At 42.6% G+C, this 24,196-nt stretch overlaps 1 protein-coding gene across 2 annotated transcripts in view; it reads left to right on the top strand.

Moving 5' to 3' along the window:
• The window catches only part of LOC146812897 (ovostatin-like), a 433,862-nt gene that overhangs the window by 126,735 nt on the left and 282,931 nt on the right, over positions 1 to 24,196 (top strand). For both annotated transcript variants that reach the window (XM_085619963.1, XM_085619962.1), the window contains exons 10-13: positions 11,527 to 11,642; positions 12,076 to 12,234; positions 21,437 to 21,673; positions 22,678 to 22,735. In XM_085619963.1, the coding sequence (XP_085476089.1) occupies positions 11,527 to 11,642; positions 12,076 to 12,234; positions 21,437 to 21,673; positions 22,678 to 22,735 (570 nt within the window). The remainder of the gene's footprint in view (positions 1 to 11,526; positions 11,643 to 12,075; positions 12,235 to 21,436; positions 21,674 to 22,677; positions 22,736 to 24,196) is intronic.

Below are 24,196 nucleotides of genomic sequence, written 5' to 3'. Positions count from 1 at the left end.
GGCTCTGAGGAGCACCGAGTCTACTAGAGGTTCAGAGGCACACTGAGGCTAAAGCAGGTGCAGGAGTACTAAGGGTGCAGGGGGGTAAGTGTTGTTCTGAGAACGCATGTGGGGGTCAGAGGATCACAAAACACTGCAGGAACAGTGTGGTAGAGGGAGACTGATGCTCAAGGGACAGAAGAATACTGAGTTTGCAGGTGGCTCAGGAACACTGGGACATCTGGGGGTTGAGTGGGGCACTGAGGCTGCAAGGCAGACGAGCACTGACTTCTAGTGCTGAGTCTGTAAACGGTTAAGAATGGATGTGTGCATTGCGGCTGCTGGAGACTCAGATGTGTACTGCAGTTGCAAGAAATAGCGGAGCACTGGAGTCATGGCTGATGGCTCAGTGGGTTAATGAATCAACTGAACAGATCAGCGTTTGACCTCATGGTCATAAATTTGAATCCTAGCCAGTCCTTTCAGCCTTTCACCCTTCTGTGATCAATGAACCGAGTACTACTGAATTGTGCCCTAAACAGGTGCTATTCTGCTGAGAAACCAATGGGTGCTGTACAAAAGCACACTGTCTTAAGCAGATCCTCTCCTCCTCAGGATACTGCATATAAATTGGAAAAATTTGCAGCACAAAAATGAAACATTTTCAGCTCACATTTGTGTGGTTTTTGTGCCACTTTACTTTACTGCATTCATATTCAACATTAAACTAATGGAAACTATTTCATATGGATATTGCACTTTGAAATAGAGTGTCAGTTTGATATACATTCCTTTGTGGTAACATTCTGAAGCAGTGGTCAAACCAACCACCACCACAGAGGATTGCCCACCATCACATTTCTGTGGAACTGTTCTCCTTTGGGGGCTTTCTGTCCTGTGTCCTACAGTCCGCTTCTATGGAACTCAAAATTTCCAGAGATTTACCAGTCACAGATAACAAAACATAGAAGGGCTACGGTGCAGGAGGATATAATGCCTGGAGCAGCAGGGCAGAATTCCTTGTGCTGCCTGGAAAGTGTGTCCCTCTGTCATCTTCAACCCAAAATGCTTTGACCACAACGTAACAGGGAGTATATCATTTGCGAATGAATGTGGAAGAATTGATAGATGCCAGGTGGACACTCTCATCTGGGAGACTGGGTGCCATGCAGGTGGGTACACAGCAATGGTTACACAGCAGTCTCTCAAGTAACCTACACTATTTTCCTTTGTAATTTGGAACTGTATCAAAGATGGATGGTTTGGATCCTACTTTAAAAAATATTTTCCAGATGGGGGATGTGATTCTACTGTCTAAGGTTTCCGAAGGTTTCTTTGCGATTTGTCATTTTCTGGGGAAAATATTCCCATCCTCCATGTTGTCCCATACTAAACCTGAGGCATCCAAATTGGATTCCACTAGTCCTATTACTCAGACTCTCACAACTCACAGAGTTCTACTGCTGTGCATGGGCTATGCACTCACAGTACATACATTCACACAGAATATCAGTTCAAGCTTTTGGGTTTTACATTAACAGTGGAGCTTTACAAAAGATGAACCAGTTTGCATACCTCTGACGCAGAGAAAACGGTCTGATTGCACTATAGAGTCACATAACGCAGTACATTGCCACCACTGCTTCATGTGATGCATCCCGGGAATGGAAAGTAGTCCAGTGCCCACAATGAGCGTACCCCTGGTGATCCACTCCAGGTCACAGAACAGGTTCTATACTGTGCATTATCAGAGGTATGGTTACACCCCTGTGTGCACACTATTTTAACATGAACCTTTAATGGTAAATTGTGCACTTACAGGTAATCACAATGAATATATATGTGATCAAATGATGCTGAACTCATCATAAGCTGCTCGCAATCCTACATTACTTGAAGCTCTTGAGCTTGCTAGAAAAGAAGAACTGACAGCAAAGTGTATGAAAAGTATGAATAAAAAACAATCTACTATGAAAACTGAGCAGGCTGTGAAGGAGAAGGGAGAAATATGTGAACATGTTAATGTTGTACAGATAAAACCACAGTTGGACAAAGGAAATGCCACTTAGAAAAATAAGAATACGGCACAATATAAGAGTAGTTGCATAGGCTGTGAAAGCAGGAATCAGTGGGCCAATGACAGGTCCTGTTCAGCCAGAAGTCTTGCATGCATAAAATGCAAGACATTGAGACATTATGCTTGAGTGAGTAGAAACAGGGGAATTAACTCTAAGGGAATATATATTGGATCTATAAGAAACATGCCAATTGAAGATAATGAATCGGATGCCCTCAGTCTGGTACAGGATTGTTGTTCAACTTCTGTAACAGAAACTGGCCTCATGTCTACTGTAGATCATGATAGGGAAAGGAAAAAGAAGACAACATATCTAAAATGCTGGTGGCTTTGAGTGCTCCATCATATCATTGGAACATTTTAAGAAAACTTGGAATTTAGAATCCAACTGTATGTTCAATGCAGGTATGATGTTGAAGAGTTATGGCAGAGAAAAGGTTGGCTTATTTGAATTCATCATAGGCAACATTGCATTTAGAGAAAGGGAAATCAGTGGTAAGATTTAAGTAGCAAAGAGAGGGTAAACGGTGTTTAGTTTAATACATCAATCTGCATTGAGTATGTAACTTTACCCAGGGGCGGATGATTAAATTGTTTTAGTAAATTCTGTAACAGAAATAAGCTGCATTGTCCAGAGTTGCCCAGATGTCTTTACAGACAGGTTAGTAAGATTTTGAGGTTTTAAACACAAGTTTAAGGAGAGGGGCACAACCAGAGGTGCACACCTGTTAGAAATGCTGTTAAAACTGAACTTAAAAATTGTTAGATAACAAAAGAACTGAAGAAATTAGTCATCAAATTGGTTGGTGCCGACAGTAGTTGTATGAATACCTAAGCAATCGGTATGGGTGTGTGTTGATATTCATGATCTCAATAATGCAATATCAGACAGGCATCCATTACCAAACACAGACCTATCACCTGTGTATCTTCAGGATGGTTTGCACCCTTCTTCACAACATCTAACATCCTTTATTACACCTTTTGGAACATTTTGATGTAGACGTGTGCGATTTGGTTTGATATCTGTATCTTCAGTATTTAAGCTATTAATGAAAAAAAAAATTTATTGGTGTACCAGAGTATTCTACTTTTAAGATGGCATATTCATTTTGCTTGGGAAGAGTCTGTGCGTGATAGTATATTAAGAAATGTTTTTGAAATTTTGTGTATGAATGGTTTAAATGCCAAAGCTGAAAAGTGGAAATTGAACGTGAACTGTGTAATTTACTTGGGGCACATGATCAAAGCAGAAGGCTTAAACTCCAAAAATATGTCAGTTGATAGTATAGGTAATGTTTTTGTTCTATTTAAGAAAGATTAAGTAAGACCATTTTTGGGTGTTATCAAATTCTATTTTACATTTTTGAAAAATCTGATAAAACAAGAGATGAGAAAATTATTAAACAAGAAGAATACAAATTGAATGGAGTGAAGGATGTCAACTTGAATTTGTAATTATAAAAAGTGAGACTGAAGTGGCACCACCACTAGGGAATTTCAATCTAGTGAATAAGGCTATGATAACCCTGATGCCAGTGCCTATGGATAAGGTACTGTATTAGGTCAAATAGGTGATGGAGAAGAAGTGGTCATTGCATATGCTTCATGCACATTATCAGACATGGACCAGTTTTAGAAAGAGAGACCTTTAATTTTTTGGGGCTGTGAGACATTTTAGAACATATGAATGGAGGATAGCATTATAGTAAGGACGGACCATAAAACTTTGATTCTTTTATTGTCTACTAATGGATCAGGCATGTTATTTTATAAAATATTTTTTTTATTTTACCATGCAGTTTGTATTTGGTAATGACAACAAATGTGCTGATCCTTTATCAAGGATTAAAACTAAGGATGACCATTGTAACGACATTAAAGATCATTTAGAAGAGTATAGATGGGTACCAGCCATGAAATGCATGGATAGGAAACCATATCAGAAAAGGAATGGAAAAAATCTGTTCAAGTTGATATGAAATTACGTTATCTTAGCTAATGCATAAAAGCAGACTGGCCATTGCAATTGAAAGGTTGGGAAAGATTTACTTGTATTAAAGATGAATTAAGTGAAGATGAATTTGGACTAAAGAGACAGATACAATATATACCCTCTGTTTGTTTGAGAAGTGGAATGATGACATTTGATCATCAAAGACATCTTGGTAGAAGCCAAACAAAAATAGGATTAGAGAATCATTTAGTTACCAGGCATGGATAAAGAGAGAGAAGGGGGTGAAATAATTTCAAATATGTTCCAATAGGGATAACATTTACATAACAAGTATCCAAACATTACAGCCAGTAGAATTTCCTGTAAGACCATGTGTAGAACTAGCCATGGATATAAAAGGCTCCATGGAGGTTCTTGGTAACCAACATTGGTCTGATTGTATTGATAGATTATTACTCTAAGTGGTTCGAGCTGGAATTTGTTAGTGCTCTACTACTGTTATACAATATATGGAGAAACATTTGCAATTTATTCTAGTTATCCCTCATTAAGAAAAAATGAATGGTTCACATTTATGTTCTGTTGAATTTAAGGACTATGTGACAAATAGGAACATTCACCACATCAGAATAGCTGTATACAATTCAAGGGTGAATGGTCTTGTGTGTAGTGTGAATAGGGTGTTAAAAGAAGGCATTCAATTAGCCCCTGGCAATGGACTACCTGTTATAGGCCATGTAAAATAACTGATGTGGGGATATAAAACCACTACACATTGCACATCTGGGTATTCTCCTTTTGAAATATTGAGGGAAAAGAAACCTGGATTAACCCGCATATTAGATAATGTTTATGTGGATAACTATTATTGAGCAAGATATAAAAAAGACATACAGGAAAAACAGAAATTGTATAAGGAGAATGTTTTCACAGTTTTAGCAGTGAAAAGTCAGGATATAATTGTAGGGCAGATGGTTAAAATCAAATTTCCGTGGAATGATCAATAAGGTAAATCAGTCCTAAATTGGGCAAAAGAGTGGGTACAAATTATGCTGGGATGGAAGATGGAACAAAACCGAACAGGAGCAGGTTGGTGATATAGTAGTTGTGGAAGACACATGGAAAACTGTAAAAAAATGATTGGCATTTATAACAATACAATGATTCGGACAAAAAGGAAAGCAAGGATGCCTTGCAAATTTGAATATTTTGTATGTTATTTAAACTTAATGCTGTCTCGATCTCCAAGTGTTCTGTTCCCCAGTAAAGTTTGTAGTTGATTGTTTATATATATTGTTGGACATGGCTAAAGTTCCCTAAACTTTTTGCCTTCCCCCTAAGACCTTTTTCCTGACATGGTGTTGCCAACTTAGATTCTTTGGCACTTTGCCACTGCTGATCAGTGTCAAAGTGCAAGTGTTCCCTGTATAATGTGTTATGGTAATTGGTTGTCCATAATTGGTATGTTTGCCTTACTAGTAAAGTCCCTAGTAAAGTGCACTATGTGTGCCAGGGCTGGTAATGCAAATGCTACTAGTGGGCCTGCAGCACTAATTGTGCCACCCACACGAGTAGCTCTAAAGAGAGAACTCAGGCCTACCACGGCAGTGCCTGCACGCAGTTTGCTAAGTGTCATGTTGTCCAGACAAGTGCACCCACTTGCCAGGCCTTACCATTCCCTTTCCATGCAGATCAGACACCCCTATAGTAGGCCCAAGGTACCCCCCTGGGCAGGGTGCAGTGTCTGTGAAAGGTAGGACATGTACTGAGAAGTGTACAATGTCCTAACAGTGAAATACTGTCTGTTTCGTTTTTCACTGTTGCAAGGTCATCTTGCCCATAGGACAGAATGGGAAAGGCTGTGTAATATGTTTTTCCAGCCTATCTTCCCATAGGCTTAAGATTGAGAGGTGAAGTTTAGTGTGCCTGAACTCACAATTTAATAACACATCTTTTTGTGAAGGTTTTGAATTGTGTGTTTACAAACCACGCTTTTAGAAGTGGCTGTTTTTTTTGTTCTAACAATTTCTGTGTGTCTCTGCCTGGCTGTGGATTGACTGCCCAGATTTGAATGTGATAGGATCTGGGAAATGTCTTGACCCAGGGGAGGAGTAGGTGAGACAGCAACAGGTTGACCTGCATCTGGAGTGTAGGGAGGAGGAGTAGCCACCTGGATGTGAAGATGCCTGGGCTGCTGCCATAAAAGAATGACTCCATCTCCTGCTGAGTGTCTAAGGAACCAGATCCCCACTATCAAAGGAAGAAGTTGCCACCGGCAGAAAGACACCAGAACTGGTTTTGGACAGGGGTCAGTGCCCCTGAACACAAAGACATTTAGGGGTATAACTATGAGAGCTGAAACCCCTGAACTTTGGACTGATCAAGACTGAAAATGATTAAAACTACTTCGTGGTCAAGAGGAACCTCTGCCAAGTAAGAACAGCTGAAGAGACTGAGGAGAAGGACTGACCCTTGCTGTGTGTTCTGGGGCTGGCCTGCAGTTTGCTGATTTAACTAAGTAGAGGCTAAGGGACTTTGCTGTGTGCTGTGACCCCCTGCTTGAAAGGACTTTGCTGTGCGCTGTGTCCCGAAGTAACAAGTCTTCAAGGGCCTGAGGAGAGCTGGCTCCCTGTTGTGGAAACTCAGGAACATCAAAGTTTCCAAGTGCGTCTCAGCGGCGCTGTGTGCATGAGCTTTTTGCAGCCAGAGACCTTTGTAAGCATTGCTCCAGGGCTGTGTGGCCCGAAGCCCAACCGAGTCTCAGCGACACCTTGTGCATGTGCAGCCTGAGACTGCCAAGGGATCCGTGGTGCTGGTTGGAAAGTGCCCTGTGACTGCAGTGCCCCCCGCAGCGTGAATCATCAGCCACGCTGCTGTGTAGCTGTTTGTGGCCCGAGCCATCATTGTAAGGGAGGCTGCGGATCAAGATCACCACCGCCGGCCCGAGCCGCAACGTGCTGAAGGATTTCATAAAGCAGGATCATCAGCAACGGAGAAGGCAGCGCAGTAACCTGTCCGGCTACAGCGTCGCCTTGCATCGGAGCTGCGTCATCATTGGGATTGTCCAGCAGGACGTCCGACGAGCGGGGAGAGAGAGAGAGAGCGAGGCAGCACTTCCCCAGGTAAGGCTTGGACTCCGGTTGGGAGCCGCAAGCGTGTGTGGCCTGGGGAGGTGTGCAGGACGAGGACAGGAGTAGTCCTGTCTCTCACCCACTGCATTGCGATAGACGTGCTGAGTCCTCGAGCGGCCCGGACCTGCCCAGCAGCAACGGGGCCGCCCTCGGAAGTTCAGGACTTCTGTCTGTGGTTGGGGCCTAGTGGTGCCCGCGATAATCACATCGATTGGCCTAGTATTATTCCTACATTTCGAACTGCATTATTACTTGCGTTAGGGATTGTGATATACTTGCATTACGAACTGCCTGATTACGTGCATTGAGGATTGAATTATTCTCGCATTACGAACTGCCTTATTACTTGCATTGAGGATTGCGTTCTACTTGCATTACTAACTGCATGATTATGTGCATTGAGAATTGAATTATTCTCGCATTACGAACTGCCTTATTACTCGCATTAAGGAATGCGTTATACTTGCTATACGAACTGCCTGATTACGTGCATTGAGGATTGCATTATTCTTGCATTACGAACTGCCTGATTACGTGCATTGAGGATTGCATTATTCTTGCATTATGAACTGCCTGATTACTTGCATTGAGTATTGCATTATTCTTGCATTACGAACTGCATTAGTCTGACAATACAAACTGCATTATGAACTACATAGCATTGCATTAGGACTGCATTTGAACATCGTGAACTGCTCATTAATACCGCAAGAAGCTACAAGTGTTTGTTGGCCTAATAACCGGGCAAGTGAAATATTTTGAATACGCATATGTTGTATTTTTATCGTTTGGTCTTACTGTATTTTTCTTCTTGATAAAGATACCGCTATTTTCATACATCAGTGTGGTATCCATTTGTGGTGTTATCACTGTGTCCCTGGGAGTGTGGTTGCAAATAGTTTACACATTGCCTTGAAGATAAGCCTGGCTGCTCGTGCCAAGCTACCAGGGGGTGAGAAGGGGTTATCAAAGAGGGTGTCCCTCCTTTCCCTGACTGGAAGCAAGGGTCCCTATTTGGACCAAGTTCTAACATATATATAGTCTTTTGTTTTAAGACGTATTTTAACTATACATCATTTGTTTTTATTTTTTATTTTAATTTTAATTTGGTTTGCAAAATAGAGACATATTAGTGTATGCATATTTTACTGTGGAACCTTTAGTGCCTGTTCTAGAATTTATGGTGATTCACAAGCACTGGATATTTCTTTAGAATGTGGGGGTTGTTAACCTGATGGCTGCATCTGGGAGTACCTAGAATAAATCAATTTAAATACAATTCATGTAAGCTGAGAGTTTGTTCTACGAAGAGATGCAAAGAACTTAAGGGGTAACTCACCATATTTTATGAACTAATTTCATGGGTCTCACTGCAAAGGGTAAGGGGTAATAGACACATTTTTGAAACTTCACCAACGCTCTGGTGAAAAGCAGGCCCGGGCAAAATTGCTACTACACCAGCGCAGTCTTGTGTAATTTCAGGAATTTCATGTTGCACTTCCTATGCAAAGTTCCAGAAATTACTCCTCATCACGTAATTGATCTGTGTTCGCTGAAAAAAGTTTACCACAGGAGGACAAAAACAAGGTGAACAGCCAGAACATTAGAAGGTGTAATTTGTGGCACTTGAGAATTGTGTGCTATTTTCTTTATAGCCTGAAATGCATCCTTGATGCCAAAATGGATGTGAGCACTCGATTTGCTCTTAAATGTAGAGCTAAATCCTGGATTTGGATTTTTTTGTGATTATGCACAAATGTGGTTTCTTGTGTGAAATTTTGCACTATTAAACAACAGTAAATTACACAAATTTTGCACGCCCCTTGAGGAAAGGATTCTGGACCTGGCCAATTCCTTCATATCGGTTGCATCATGACAAAGTGAAGCATGAGGGGTAGTCCTTTATTCTCAGAGTCTTCCGGCTGCTTTGAAAGGAGACCATTCCAAAGAGATGGGGGAAGAACAGGAGAAAAGAAGGTAGGAGGAGAAATGAGAAAGCAGAGATAGACTGAGAACTGAAAAAGAGTAAGAGAGCTGTAGCTATCGCAGGCACTCATAATGAGCAGTTTACCCAGTCCAAATATTCCTTTGCATTCTGCTCTAGGAAAGTGGGTTATAATCAGGTGGGGGATTCACCTTCAGCTAGTCATAATACCACAATCACTAATTTGTCCAGTCAAATCTCAGTAAATTAATCCATGATCAATGATCAACCCTTGGTGACTTGGCAAATGAGCAGTTAGGCAAAATGTAGGAGATTGGCATGAGTAAACTATTTAACAAAAACAAAACAGTAGATAAGTAAAATGCACAACACACTAAAAATCCAACACCAATTTGTCAAAATAGGAAATATCTTCATCTTTAAATTGACACCAAAACCAAAAAAATCCAATATAGGGAACCAGAGATATGATATGAATTTCTAAACGTTTAGGAAAAAATACCATCAAACTGAGCAAGGCACCAACGGAGGGTATCTGTACGCGCTAGACCAGGAAAGCCACAAATTAAGGCCAACCAAGCTGGAGCGCAGGCCGGGCAGAGAACCAAGTTAGGCCTTCTGAGTATTGTACCATATGTCTTTGGTACACAGAATGGGCGGCGTTGCTTTGTGAGGCTTCATGTCATCCGCCATCTGTTCTGAGGTGCAGTGAGGGCCGCAATGTCAGATCTTGCATCAAGTTGCGTCACACTGTAGCTATGCCGCAAGGCTTTACATGGACTTCCATCATTTCAGTGGAGTCATGAGGGCTGCGACTCAAGTCTAGCACCGAATTGCATCACATTGCATCGTTCCTGATGTGGTTCTGTGGTGAAGCTTTGCAAAGCTTCATGTCAACTAGCATCTGTTCCAAGGAGTTGCGAGTGTTGTGATGCAAGGCCTTGCATCAAGTTGCGTTGTGCTGCATTGGTTCCAATGAGGGAGCCATCTGTTTATTAGTTCCTTCTGGGAGTTGAGCGCCCTCTAGCACTGGCCAAGGGTTCATAGATTCTGGGATGCCACTTGCAAGTTTGGACACAATTTTCCACAATGCACATGTACAGTCCAGGACAAGTCCAGTTACAGCTATTCAGCTGGCATGTTATCTTTTTAGCTTTGCGGGTTATATCTTCAGCTCATAGATACTGGTTGCTGGTCAGGGAGGCCACTCCTTTCTTTTTGAAGTCTGGCACAGTAATTTGTTTGTGGATCTTTGTGAGTGCAGCAGGTGCAATCTTTCAGCATGCAATGCTCACTGGGGTGCAGTCTACGGGTCCACCAGGGAAGTCTTTCTTCTGGGCTTGATGGGGGGGGGGGGCTCTAACCAATAGGAATTAAGCTATCTCCCTCTAGCTTGACCATTTTCTGTGAAGTCTGGCAAACGTCTAGCACTGAAAGCAACATTCTCCCAAAAATCAAAATGGAGAAACTCTCTCCTTGGAGTGTGCCTCTGTGTAAACCAACCCAGAGGTGTGGCTAACAACTGCCTACATTTTAAAGAGGCTGCTTTAGGTAACTTCAGGATGTTAAGTTCTAAAGCTACTTTCTTGCAATAGCTATATTAAATCGGACCCTGGCAAGTTGTACGGTTTAATGTTAATGTTAATTTGATACTTTGAATAATATGGCAAGCTGCTGCATTCCAAAGTTAGTCTGACATGGGGAGAACTTTATTAAATGTAATAAAGTCTAAGAGGATAGCAGCTTTAAAATCGGGGAAATGATATTGCCTGTTTTTCCATATTGGGGCATTTTAAATTTTTTTACATTGCCCCCGTTTTTATAACTGTGCACCCTACCCTTTAGCATCAAGTGCAGATCTTAGGGGTGACTTTTAAGTAATACAAATATAGTTTTGGACTTTGTCTGCATTTGACTTTAGAATTAAAAGCAACTCCAGTTTTATTTTAAAACCAGTTTGCAAGGCAGGCCTGGCTTTAAAAATGGCAATAGACAACACAGCAGTGGACCTTGAAGTGCATTAGGGCTACATTCCCTACCATATACTAGGGACAGGCAGGCTGTCCTCACCAATTAGAATGATACCAACCAGCTTGTACCTTTAGTAGATAGAACACTGGCACTAGGCCTGGTTAGCAGAGCCCATCCAGATTCAGTAACCTCCAGCATCAGTCCAAAACTGGGGCTGGTGAGGGCAAAAAGGATGAATTTCCTAGATCTGGTATTTGCAATTTGAAAGTTTTATTCATAGATACAAAAGCAGGAATGCATGAGCTGGCCTATAGTTGTTTTAAGGGAGGATCTCTACATTGGCACTTTCCACTGGGGAGAAGTATGTGTGAATGGGGGAGTGTGATCTCGGCATTTAAGATAACAGTGAATTCTACTGTGAAGCTGAGGTTTTGCTCACTTGCTTCTGTTTTTTCAAATCACACAGGCGCACAGGTATTCAAGAGTGCCAATGTGTGGTTCTCGCGTCAGATGCCCAATCCTTATTTCAACTACCAGGTCACTGACACCTGCTACAGGCAGGGCATCAACACCACTGGATCAGTAAGTGTTGTGCTCCTAATCTGGGGAATAGTTTCCCAGCTCAGAAGTTTAACTAAATCATTATTTTTCGGAATATGTATTTACAATGACATCCTTTAATTATAAAGTCCGTCCGAACAACAGTCGCTAAATATAATTTATTTATTTATTTCATATACCCTTTTTGTTAAGGCCATCACGTGACTCTTAGCATTAATTTTTTGCTAAACATATATACTATATATAATTAATTTTACCCGACTCTTTAAATTTGCTAAACATAATTTTTTTTTTAAGTTATGTGTTTTACGCTTTGTATCACGGATAGCACGTGGCTCTTTGCATGAAGCGTTTGCTCAAGCGCACACATTTATGCATTTATTTATTTATGTTGCCCTTTTCATGAAGGTAAGCAGGACTTGTTGCATGAAACTGCAGTTTTTTTTCTCCTTAGCTCATTCTCCGAGGTGGCAACAACAAGGGCATCCGCGACCAAAGCATCGCACTCTACATCGATTCTGAGAATGTGGCAAACTGCGTCACAGACGAGAATGGCAACTGTAACTTCTCCTTCGACACCTCAAAGTATACGGCGGGCAAGCTCGTCCTTGAGGTGAGTCTTGTTTCGCGTCTGTGGCGTAGCAATGGTGCCTTGGACCATGGTGCAAGAAAGTAAATGAGCCCTCCATCCACTGCCTGGGCAGTAAAATACAGCCATCCTTTCAGTGCATCGGGCTCTAGACTCCTGGGTCAAGGTGCCCCTGCACCTGCTGCACTACTGTTAGCCTCACCCCTGCTTCTCCTTATCAGGTCAATTTCTCTGTTCTGGATTGCTGTGCAGAATAGCAACCCTGGGATCATTAGGTGCACTTGTTACTTGAAGGATAACATATATAGGCCAGATGTACGACCATTCCATTTTGCGAGTTGCAAATTGTGATTTTTTGCAACGTGAAATTTGCAACTCGCAAAATGGAATGTACAACAAGGTGTGAGACACTGTTTACGATTCCCAAATGGGTCGCAATGGACCTGTCTCATTAATATTCATGTTGCAGGTCGCAACTTGCGACCTTTTGGAAATGGCTGTCACTCACTGGGATGGTGGCCTGCTGGAGTCATCAGACCACCATGTCTGTGACTGTTTTTTAAATAAAGCAGTATTTTTTAACACAGCCTCTTTTGCTTAAAATAAATTGGGATGTGTTTCAAAAAGTGAAATGAAACGTTTCAGTTTCATTTTTTAAGAGCAGGTATTGGTCTGTGGGACCAATGCCTGCTCTTCAAAAATATTTGCACCCACAGTGGCAAAGGGGAAGTGGTCCCTTGGGTATCCCTTCCCCTTTGCGACTGGTTTACCACCAACTTTACATTGGTGGTAAAATGTGAATGTTTTGCGACTGCATTTCGGCTGCAAAACATTTGTACGTCGCACTGAGAGCCGCTTTTAGGAAGCGACGCCCTTGGCACTCCCCTTCCTAATAGTGAGTTGCAAACCCTATTTTGTGATTCAGTACAAGTTTCCGACTTGCAAAATAGGGTTTGTACATGCCACAGACATACTTAGTGGTCGCAAACCGCCTGATTTCCCATTTGCGACTGCTAAATACGGTCATAAATGTGGCCCAATGTCACATTTCTGATGAAGAACCCATCCCACAAACTGTAAATCAGGCCCCTTGTTATGGCAATAGGAGGTTGGAGAAAATACCTCATTAAATGTTTCTTCTAATCATGTACTAAGAAGACTGAGGCCCTGATTAATATGTCAGGGAGACTCATGACTGCCCGACACTGGTGTGGATTAAGAACCAACCAACCTCAGGTCAGCAGTTCCGGCCGCAATATGTGGATGCGACTGCACACTATGCAGTCGCAAAAACATCAATTTTCCTATGGGAGCTTGTGCGGCGGGCAGAAAATGCCAGCAGCATAAGTGCCCATAGAAAAATTGAAGTTTTTGAACATCCCTTCACCATGTGAGAGGCACCTCATGGTGCCTGTCACATGGTGCAGGGATGTTAAAGGGGTGCCCCCAGGGCCTCATAGCGAAGGCCGCGGAAGGGCAGGGCCCTGCTAGGGCCCCCAAGGTTGCTTTCTGACAGCCTTTCTATATCGGAAAGGCCGACATGGAATGGCTGTCGGAAACCAACATCATAATCCTGATGGCAGAAACTGCATCCTTAAGGGATTATAGTGAGTTTGCGACCAAAAGAGCCCGTCGGAAAGCGTTGGTCGGTCCCTCCGACTGCTGCCCCCGACCGCACGCATAGTCAGATTGCAGAAGTAGATAGTAGTCGGACCACAACCGACGAACCCTTACTCTTTCCTAAAAGATTTTACTGTGGGATGAATTAGGATTGTAAACGTGCATTCCTTGTTCAAACAATCATTCCAGAAGGTTGAATAAAAAAATGAATAGGATAAATTATATGTGAGGTGAATTTTCATAAAACCTTGTTTTGTGAAGCTGAAAAGCAAATAATAGGCTGGGCTTTTGGGATAAAATGTATCCGATGCTGCCACCCCCTCCCTGTTGCCTTTTAAGTTATTGAGAGTTATGGCTACCTTCAGAGTGTTTAACCAGCACAGCAGAGACTGAAGGACCTTTTCAGTGCAGCATTGGTATATTCAGCCGAAAACCCCGCCCCCATGCAGGTGCTTGAATGAGTACTTTGCAGCAGGGTTGAGAGCATATGGAAGTGGCATCAGAAGGCATGGACAAGGAGAGTAACTTCCTTCCCCAATTGTGATCATTCATCCAGTGCTTAGTTTGAGCGGGGTGTGCAGGTGGGGCCCACCAGCACTTATTTGCGGGCATTGGCGCACATTTTTTTCACATTAAACTTTGACCCAGAACTAGAGGGAAAAACATAGAAAGGGCGAAAGAAGGAGGAAGCGAAGGACTGAGAAAGAGTCCGAAGAATTACTCTCGAAGAATCATAATCCAATTTGTTGCCTTGAAATCTTCTTACCTTTCTTTCCGTGATTTCCTATTCCAGCTTATTTAGTTGAATGTCAATGTCCTTGTCAATTAGTAATATATAGATCAGAATTAGTGTCCATAATCGGGACTGATTTAGATCTCGGGGGATGGGTTACTCCATCTCAACAATGACGAATATCCTGTCCACTGAAATATAAATCCCATAGGATAGAATGAGATTTATATTTCAGCGGACAGGATATCCGTCACCATTGTGATTGAGTAGCTCGTCCACCGAGATCTAATTCAGACCCTTGGTCATAAATATGTTTTCCGTGCTTCCAATCGCATTGGAGGAGCCAGGTCATGTTTTAGGGGAAATGAGCAATGGTTGTGATCAAGGCTTTTGTGCCGAAACACGTTGACCTGGTTTTTACTGTTTGAAGCAGAAAGATTGAGACTATTATTCAGTTGTTCTGCCGATCGTTCAGATGTAGAATCAATGGGCTATCGATAATGATTTTCGAGAGGTGTGGTGAAGCCCCTTTGGGTTGGGCAGCTGCATCAAAAATCAATAAAACGACAAAAATTATCTCAAAGCAAGCATTGGCAAAGACAAAACTTTGATTTTCTTTTGGCTTTGCCAGTCATTGTTAAAAGTCAGTTCATAAATGTATTCCGTCCGGTATTTGGGTAGCAAACAGCCACTCAGAACTGCATTAAATAATAGGGTGCAAATTGGCATTCACCAAAGTGTTTTTTTATGTTAATAAACAAATCATTTAGACCTTTGGAGTTTTAAGACTTAGCTTTATAAGGCCCATTGCTGTGTTAATGTTACATGTTATGTCCTCTTGAGTACTTGGGGCCTCAAGAAGAGGAATGTATGATATTACAATGCATGCCTTTACCACGCATGCCTTTTCAGCACAGCCTGTACCACTCAGATGCCTTAACCACGCATGCCTGTAGCACGCATGGTAAGTATATGTAAGGTATCAAATGCCATTTATATATTTTTGCCAGGTGTGGTAAAGGCATGTGTACCTGCTTCTCTCTTTTTACTCCCTTGCTCTTCCCTTTTGTGCTTTATCTTTCGTTTTTTCTTTCTCTTGCTTTCATTTTTTGTTTTATCTCCCTTTCTTTGTGCATCCTGCATTCTTTCATTATCTCTCCATTCAGTTTTTTTATTTCTGTTTATTGCCATCTGTTTATCTTTCGATCCTGCCTTTAAATATCTCTCTTTGCTCTTCATTGTTTTGTCTCTCTCGCTGTTTCTTGCTCTTCATCTTTCACCCCTCACCATGTCATTATCCCACTTTCACACTTATGGCCTGGCAACTGTACCCAGATGATTATGTGGCATCCATCAGGAGACAGGCTTTGGCTCTGCCCTCTTGATAGAAGCCAGGAGTACATCTTTTGATTGGGCAGAAGTTGTGTTCTTCCACAAAAGAAGTGCTTGCCCTCTTCGCAGCTTTTTTCGTTTTGTTAATTTATCCAGCTGCCTGTCATTGAATTTTCAGGGGCTAGTGCTATTTAAGTATCTTAAATAACTAGGGGAATTACAGGTTATTTGGTAGCAGCACAGATGAGAGTTGAGCACTCATTAAACTACGTGGATTTTTACATCTGGCTTGACAGAGCGACTGTCTTTAGAGCTTAGCTCATTAGCAAACAGCATTCAGAGTTCTCCTGACAAAGGTGTTTAGGCTCCATTAGCATGTTGTGATTGGGCTAAAGTTGTATGCTTCTACTAAAAACAGTATATGTGCTGTACTTTTTGGCTTGTGGCAAAGTTTATACTCTATGCAGCAGGACTCAGCTAGTCATGGTGGCAAACCAATGATCATGGCCACAGGCCAGATCTGTTTGTTATAATAAAAGGACTAAGCTTCACTTGTTTATTGTGAAAAGCCTATATTAACATAATTCTCCATTAGGTGAGAATTGTTAATCCTCTACTTTAAAGCCTACAGATAGCTACTTTTATGCATGGAATCTCACAGATTACCGTAGTAGATATGGGTTTTGATGTTGGCCACCAACTGTGACAAACCGTGGGGTGTCCACTGGGAAGATTCTTGTTAGGCCCTGTTGAAGGGTTGTATATTGTTCTGCAAACTGTATTTTTCTACATATTAGGAATTTTTTAACTAAAAGAATGATTGTTTCCAGTTTATTAGAGCTGAACAGGCCTGTTTTGGGTAAAGTTTAAAGCCAATGTTAAAGGGTAAAGGCTTAATCAGTTCATTGTGAGAAACATGCCAGATTTCATAGGTTTGATCTGTTTACTATAAAACGTTATGACAAAGCCGGTAGGCCTAACCTACTTACTTTGAAAAGGATGCGTTTAAGGCAATAGGATTTTAAGGATCGATTGTTATTTCTCTGTACTAAAGTCTGTAGGGAGGTACTTTGTTACATGGAATTTCACAGATCACTGTAGCATAGCCTAACCCCCATACCAGAGTGTGATGGATCAGGAAGTCCACCTGTGTAGAACTGGCTATCATCTGTAGTAGGTTATGGGTCAAAGTCTGCAAATTGCATCTTAGTCACAGCGCGTTCAGTCCAGGACAATCTCAGCGGAAGTGCTCCTCTGCTCTTTGTGGCGCGTAACCGGTTTATGTAATAAAAAGCACTTTTCCAATCATCACGAAGTCAAACAAAGTAAACGATCGCTTGGGGATCGCTGCAGGAGTGCAATCCCCAAGTAGGGATCCACCCATTATGCACCAGGGAGGGAGGAGCATCACCTCGGGCAAAGTGTTTCTGCCCCCCCCATGGGAGGTAGATGGGGGCAATAACCCCTAATCTGCCTCCCCGGGGGACAGAAAGCACACTAAGCCCTGGGATTTATTTTATATATGTTGATAGGGGTGGGCCACCCAAAATGGGCATGCCAATGCCCCCCCCATATAAAATATCAGTCTTTATGTACCCTCAGGAGGCATAAGGGGGCAATAGCCCCTGATTTGCCCTCACCCATACCAACGGGAGGGGCAGAAAGTCCACTAGGTACCCGGGATTACACTTTTTTTTACGTGAAAGGGTAAGGCTGCCCAGAATGAACATGCCAATACCCCCACTCCACGCCCCTGGAAGGCATGTGCAGGCAATAGCCCCTTATCTGCCCCTTGGGGGAGGGTCAGAAAGCCCACTAGGCCCCAGAAATCATGTTTTTTCCTACAGGTATGGGTGTGACTGCCCAGAATGGGCCCGCCAATGCCCCTAGCCCCCCCCTAAAAATAGCCATAGTCTTTCAACCTCCCCGGGAGGCAGATGGGGCAATAGCCCCTGATCTGCTCCTCCCCGGGGGGCAGAAAGCTCACCAGGCAACAGGGTTTATGTTAGGTTTTGTGATATGTAGGGGTGGGGACTTCCCAGAATAGTCATGCCAATGCCCCCACCTCCCCCTAAAAAATGGCCACAGCCTTTCTGCTCCCCTTGAAGACATATAGGGGCAATAGCCCTCGATCTGCTCCCCACACTCCCAGGGCAGCAGAAAGCCCAAATGTCCTACCACTCAGCGTTCCTCTCAGTCTCCGAGTACAATGATATCTCACTTGTGTGGATGGGCCAACAGCCTGCGACTAGGAGGGGCCAAAAGCATAGGGTTTGAGGGAATAGCACAGCGAACTCTGAGCGCTATATGTTTTTTAAAGTATGCTTTTAGGAAACTCTGCATTGGACACCCACACAAGTGAGGTATTATTTTTATCGGGAGATCAAGGAGAATGCTGGGTAGTTGGACATTTGTGCCAGCTCAGTGATCCCCCACAGAAATGTAAGGAAAATGTGATTTTTTGTTGCTGAATTTGAGGTTTGCAGGGGATTATGGGTAGGAAAACGTTGCAGAATCCACACAAGCCACACCTCCCTGGACTTAGGTGTCTCGTTTAAAAAAATGTGTGGGTTTGGTAGGTTTCCCTAGATGACCGCGGATCCGTAGACCAAAAACACAGGTGCCCCCTAAATTTGAGGTTTGCAGGGGATTTTGGGTAGGAAAACATTAGGGGATCCAAGCAAGTTATACCCCCCGGGACTCTCCAAGGTGTCTATTTTTCAGAAATATCTGGGATTGGTAGGTTTCACAAGATGTCCACCGATCCCGGTAACAAAAATGCAGGTGACTCCCTCACAAAACAAGATCTTTTGTAATCAATAATTTTGAAGTCTCCACAGTATGTTTTGGCCCATTTCATGTCACTGGCACAAGGCCTACCCACACAAGTGAGGTACCATTTTTATCGTGAGACTTAGGTGTATGCTGGGTGAGTGTAAGTCTGTGGCTCTCCACAGTTTTCAGAACTTTCCACCACAGAAGTGTGAGGAAATTCAGTTTTTTTACAAAGTTTGAGGTTTGCAAGGGATTCTGCGTAACAGAACCTGGTGAGAGCCACAAAAGTCACCCCATCCAAGATTCCCCTGGGTGTCTAGTTTTAAAAAATGTACAGATTTGCTAGGTTTCCCTCGGTGCCACCTGAGCTAGAATCCAAAAACCACAGCTACACACATTGCAAAAAAAAAGGGTCAGTTTTCACTGGAAAGATGTGATCTGCCCATGTTGCATTTTCGGCTGTTTCCTGTCACGGAAACTAGGCCTACCACACAAGTGAGGCACCATTTTTATCAGGAGACGTAGGGGAATGCTGGGTGGGTGGAAGTTTGTGGTGTCTCACAGTTTCCAGAACTTTCCATCACTGAAATGGGATGAAAATGTGTTTTTTATTTTACAAAGTTTGAGGTTTGTAAGTGTTTCTGGGTAACAGAACCCTGTGAGAGCCACACAACTCACCCCTATCCAAAATTCCTCTGGGTGTCTAGTTTTCAGAAATGTATAGGCTTGCTGGGTTTCTCTATGTTCCAGCTGAGCTAGGGTTCGAAATCCACAGCTAGGCACTTTGCGAAAAAAGGGTTAGTTTTCACTAGAAGAAATGTGATGTGTCCACATTGTGTTTTGGGCTATTTCCGTTGCGGCCACTAGGCCTAACCACACAAGTGAGGTACCATTTTTATTGGGAGACTTAGTAGAACAATCGTTATTACCAATTGATTTTCTATGCCTTTCTGCCTTATAATTTGTAAGACAGTGTGTAAACAGGAAGTCATTTTCGAAAATGCCCTCTAATTCACAAGCAAGTATAGGTACCCACATATTTGGAGTTGTGCAAATAACCACTGCTTCTAAACTTCACATGTTGTTCCCATTTTGGAGATAGGTTGTTTTCCTTGATACCTTTTTTTCACATATTTTAGAAAGTGAATTGTTGGATATGTGGTACACCATGAAAAACCATTGCAAGGTGCAGCTCAGTTATTGGCTCTGGGCAACTCGGGTTCTTGGTGAACCTACAAGTCACATATACCTCCCCAACCAGAAGGGTCCAGTGGACGGAAAGGGTTTTTGCATTTAAACATCCGCCATACTTAGAAGAAGTTACAAGTGAAAAGGCAGGCAAAACCGGCTGTTTTTCACCTTGTTTTCAATATTTCTTTATTTCAACTGTTACTTTCTGTAGGAAAACTTTGAAGGATGAACACAAATGACCCCTTACCGAATTTGGAAGTTTGTTTACTTTCCATAAATGTATAGCTTTCCTGGATCCATTATTTCTTTCACATCAATTTCTACCACTAACTGGTAGGAAGTTGAAAGCACAAAAAATATGGAAAATAGCTATGTCCCACTAAAATGCCAAAACTGTGATGATAATTTTGGTTTTCTAAAAAAAAGCCTGCCTGTTCCTGAAAGTTGTGAAGATGGTAATTTTATCACTGCAACCCTTTATTTATACCAATTGCAGGGAAGAAATCATATGCTTTTTTTCAGCACTTTTACCCAATTTTTCCCAAAAAGCTTGCTGTATTCTGGCTAATTTGTCAAACCCTGGGTACATTTAGAATCCACAGGATGTTGGAAAAAAGGATTCAACTTTGCCATGGATAGTTTAAGTGGAAAAAAGTTATGAAACCCTAAGCACCAACTACCCCAAATAGCCAACAAAGGGCTCAATACTGGGGGGAAAGGCTCAGCAGGAAAGGGGTTAATTGAAGCATGCATTTACATACAGACATAGAGGACCTTGGGTCCACTCTATTATACCATTTGGTCTGCCTGAGTGTATTTTCACTCTCTTTCCATCCAAAGCAGCAAACTGCGTCAGGTAATGGTTCTGTCTGCAACAGTCATTGGCTTTTTTTCCCTGTGAATGATGCCATTTTCTGATTGGCCGGTCCTATTGTTTTGAATATTCTCCTTTTATAGATCCCTTTCGATTCTTCCTGTGTGCCTCTTTTTATTTTAATATTTCTTAAGAGGATAATACTACTCTCAAGGCAGTGCTAACAGGTTGCTTGCTTGCCACTAATTTCACCTGTGGTTCAGTGTATTCCACATGGACACTTCCTATAAACCAGGAGATCATTATGGATTGCTGTTCCAAATGGCCAACACATTGGTGCTAAATATGGCAGCTATGTTTTGACTTTTAAATAGTGTATCATTTTGTTAAATTGTTTTGCGAGACGAACACCTGCTGCTATGTTTATTTTTCTTATTACAAACATATGCCCAACATGTTTAGAATGCAACATGTTTTATTTTTTCTACATGTATTCTTTTAATTTATCCTGCGTATGTTGCTGTGTTTATTTTATTGCGATTGTGCCAGACGATGAATGGAAGGATAATTCAGTGGACTGATGAATGGTTCCATGAGTGAAAAGATGATTGACAGAGTGTGTGTGTGATGGCTTATTGAGTGTCTGTCGACAGCCATCAATGATGCAACAGGCACTTTCATTTATAAGCTAGACTTACTGGCATTGCCAATGCTTGTTCATTGTTTCTCTTTCTCTCCACGGTGTCCCTTCACTTGAGCAGGCTCGGTATGACCACAACCGGCAATGCTTTGACTCCAGCCCAAGCTGGACATGGCAACCCAACAACTACCCTCAGTTGACTCTCCAACGTTGCTACTCGCCAAGTGGAAGCTTCCTGAAAATTAAGCCTGTTGAGGGAGAGCTGCCCTGTGGGCAGTCTGTCACCATGGAAGCAGAGTGCATCCTGAACCAAACAGCGCTGCAGTCCAAAACCAACACTGTCACCGCTACATACAAGGTGAGTGTCCTGGAAGGCGCAATATGCACTCGGTAGTAGTAGTTGTGGTTGGTGGGTGCACATGAAGTATTACTTTAAATCAGTGCTTCTGAAGACCAGTGGAGCTTGGGCCATGGCCCTCCTACCAGGAACTGGTAATTTAAAAATACTATTGACTAAAATCCTAAGGAGAACCTGAAGACAAATCGAGGTCGAAGACAGTAACTTTTACTATAAATAGCATACAATTTGCCTAACCCTTACCCTAAAATAGCCCTTGCGATGTTTTAAAACTTTTTACAAACTCCCTTATTTTTCACACTTTTTGCTTTCAAGCTAATGGTTTTTCTAACTTCAAATTTCTATTTTGGTGTTTCTGACCATATGATTCGTACATTTGACCTAATACCCAAGGAACAAAAATGTTACAGTGACATCTAGTGCCTAGTTAGGCGATGACATTGACTGAGGACCTCAGTGGGAGCAGGCAGTCATCAGAGCGTCAGTGACTTCTAGTAGTCAGTGCTTGCATTGCATGAGGTCTTAGCACTCTTTGGTGCTAATGTAGCACTCCCCTCTTCTGGAATGAATTGGTGCTCTGGAGGCAGCACACACACAAATAGGCCAGTCAAAGTTCCACATTCGCTTAGACCGGCCAGGTGTTGATGGAGCAATGACAACCAGGGTCAAGTCAGAGCTTAGCTAAGGTTATGGTGTATGCAGACTCTGGCCCTGCATTGACATCCAGTGATAAGTTAGGATATGATACTGATTGAGCCTTGCCATCACAGAGCACCAGGGAAACCCACTGTGCAGTCAGTGTGGCAGTTACTGGGCCTTAAGGGGAGCATACTGGGGCTAGTGCAAGGGCTACACTCAGTGGTAGTCAGACTCAGTATATTCCACGGATTGGGGGTGAAAGTGAAGCCCTTTCAAAGAAAAGGTCATAATATAAAGTAAGCTGTATTCAATTGTGCATGACTGTGCCATTACTTACTCACACAGCAATAACCCTCTGCCCCTAGGTCATGGCCAAAGCTAGTTTCTGGAGTACTGGTGAAGTGAAATTCAACTTGGGAAGTGGTGAGTATGAACAATCTTTTCCAATTCCTTTCCCATAATGACTAATCATTATTTCACAAAAGTTTAAAGTAATGCCTCTTCTAACCACATGGTCAACATTGAGCACAAATATTTGTTAGACTTCTCTGCACAGACATCAGTTGAGGTTCACAAAGGGTAACAGGAGGTTCTCTGCCTCGTGTATTGTCTTAGCTAGCTCTGGTCTCACAGGTCATGGAGGCAGAATCACAAGATGTGTGAAATTGTTTTATTGCGTAGCTTTGAACAAGAGCAGTCAGGCACTGTGTAAAGTATTTATGCAGCAAACACCCATAATGAAATGAAACACAACAGTAGAAAACTCGCAAACCTATTTAGAAAAATAGAGAACATTTAAATTAATAAAATGACAACAACCTAAATTCCATCCAATCAGTAGAATCAGAGTTATACATTTTTAACATTTTTAGTGAAACATAGCTCCTAAAGTATCTAAGCGCCAATAGCAGGCATCTTGTCATGTGAGACCAGGTCAGATGCGAAAGTTAAGGCCGATCGCTGTGGTCAGATACACAAGATTGATTGGGCCTGGTCTCCGCTTACACTAGGACCCTACCCTAGGACTATAAAACATCCAGCAGGAAGTTCTTGAGATGTTAGAGTTCAGCAGGACAAGGCAGCTGTGTCCCAAGAGGAGTTGTCGATGCCAGGGAGCTACTGGACAAAGTCTCAGTGAATCCGTTGACAAGGGAAGGAAAAGCTCCAGGCGGGAGAGACTAGATTTCCAGGCCAAGAAAGCAGTTGTCAATGGGGAGCAGATCTCGTTGAGCCCAAAGAAGAGTGTTACCTTCAGATAAGACAACGTTTTTGAAAGTCAAAATTCTCCAGCGGAACAAAACTGCAAGCTATAGCTGAAGAGGGCTCCACGAGGCTTTATACTGTCAGTGAGAGGTCCAACTAAAAGGGACTTTGAGCTGGGAACTACCACAAAGTTCAGTCCACTACCACGAAGATAAGTCAACCAGCAATACACCTGATTGACAGCTAGGTCATGGCCTTCTTTCGGTTCCCCAGGAAGTTTTGTTGAAAAATGTTCCAAGTCCCAGCTTTTGGAGAAGTACCACCAACATCACTACCGAGAGTGCAGGACCTTCCGGGCACCACTGGGGGGGTTAGCCCTCACTCTAGCAATGGCCAGCAGAAGGATTCAAGGCTTCATGAGCTTGTTATGTCCCATATCTTACACAGGAGTCCAGCCCACTAGCACTTGGAATCACTTTTGGTGGTCCTTGGTTCATGGAGGTGATCCAGTTTCCATCAAGCACCATGGCAGTCCTTCAGGCATATGGACAGTCCTCTGGTAGCAGCAGGGTAGTCCGCTGCTGGTAGGGCAGTCCAGAAGTCTTCCACAGGTCTAGGAGTGTACTGAAGAGTTGTTCTGAGGGTCCAATATTTATGCCTGGGTCAAGCCATGGTGCATAG

Source organism: Triturus cristatus, chromosome 7, assembly GCF_964204655.1.
Source record: "Triturus cristatus chromosome 7, aTriCri1.1, whole genome shotgun sequence".
In the NCBI taxonomy this organism is placed as follows: Eukaryota; Metazoa; Chordata; class Amphibia; order Caudata; family Salamandridae; genus Triturus; species Triturus cristatus.
The sequence above is the reverse complement of the archived record's forward strand: the minus strand, read 5'-3'. Positions and strand labels throughout refer to the sequence as shown.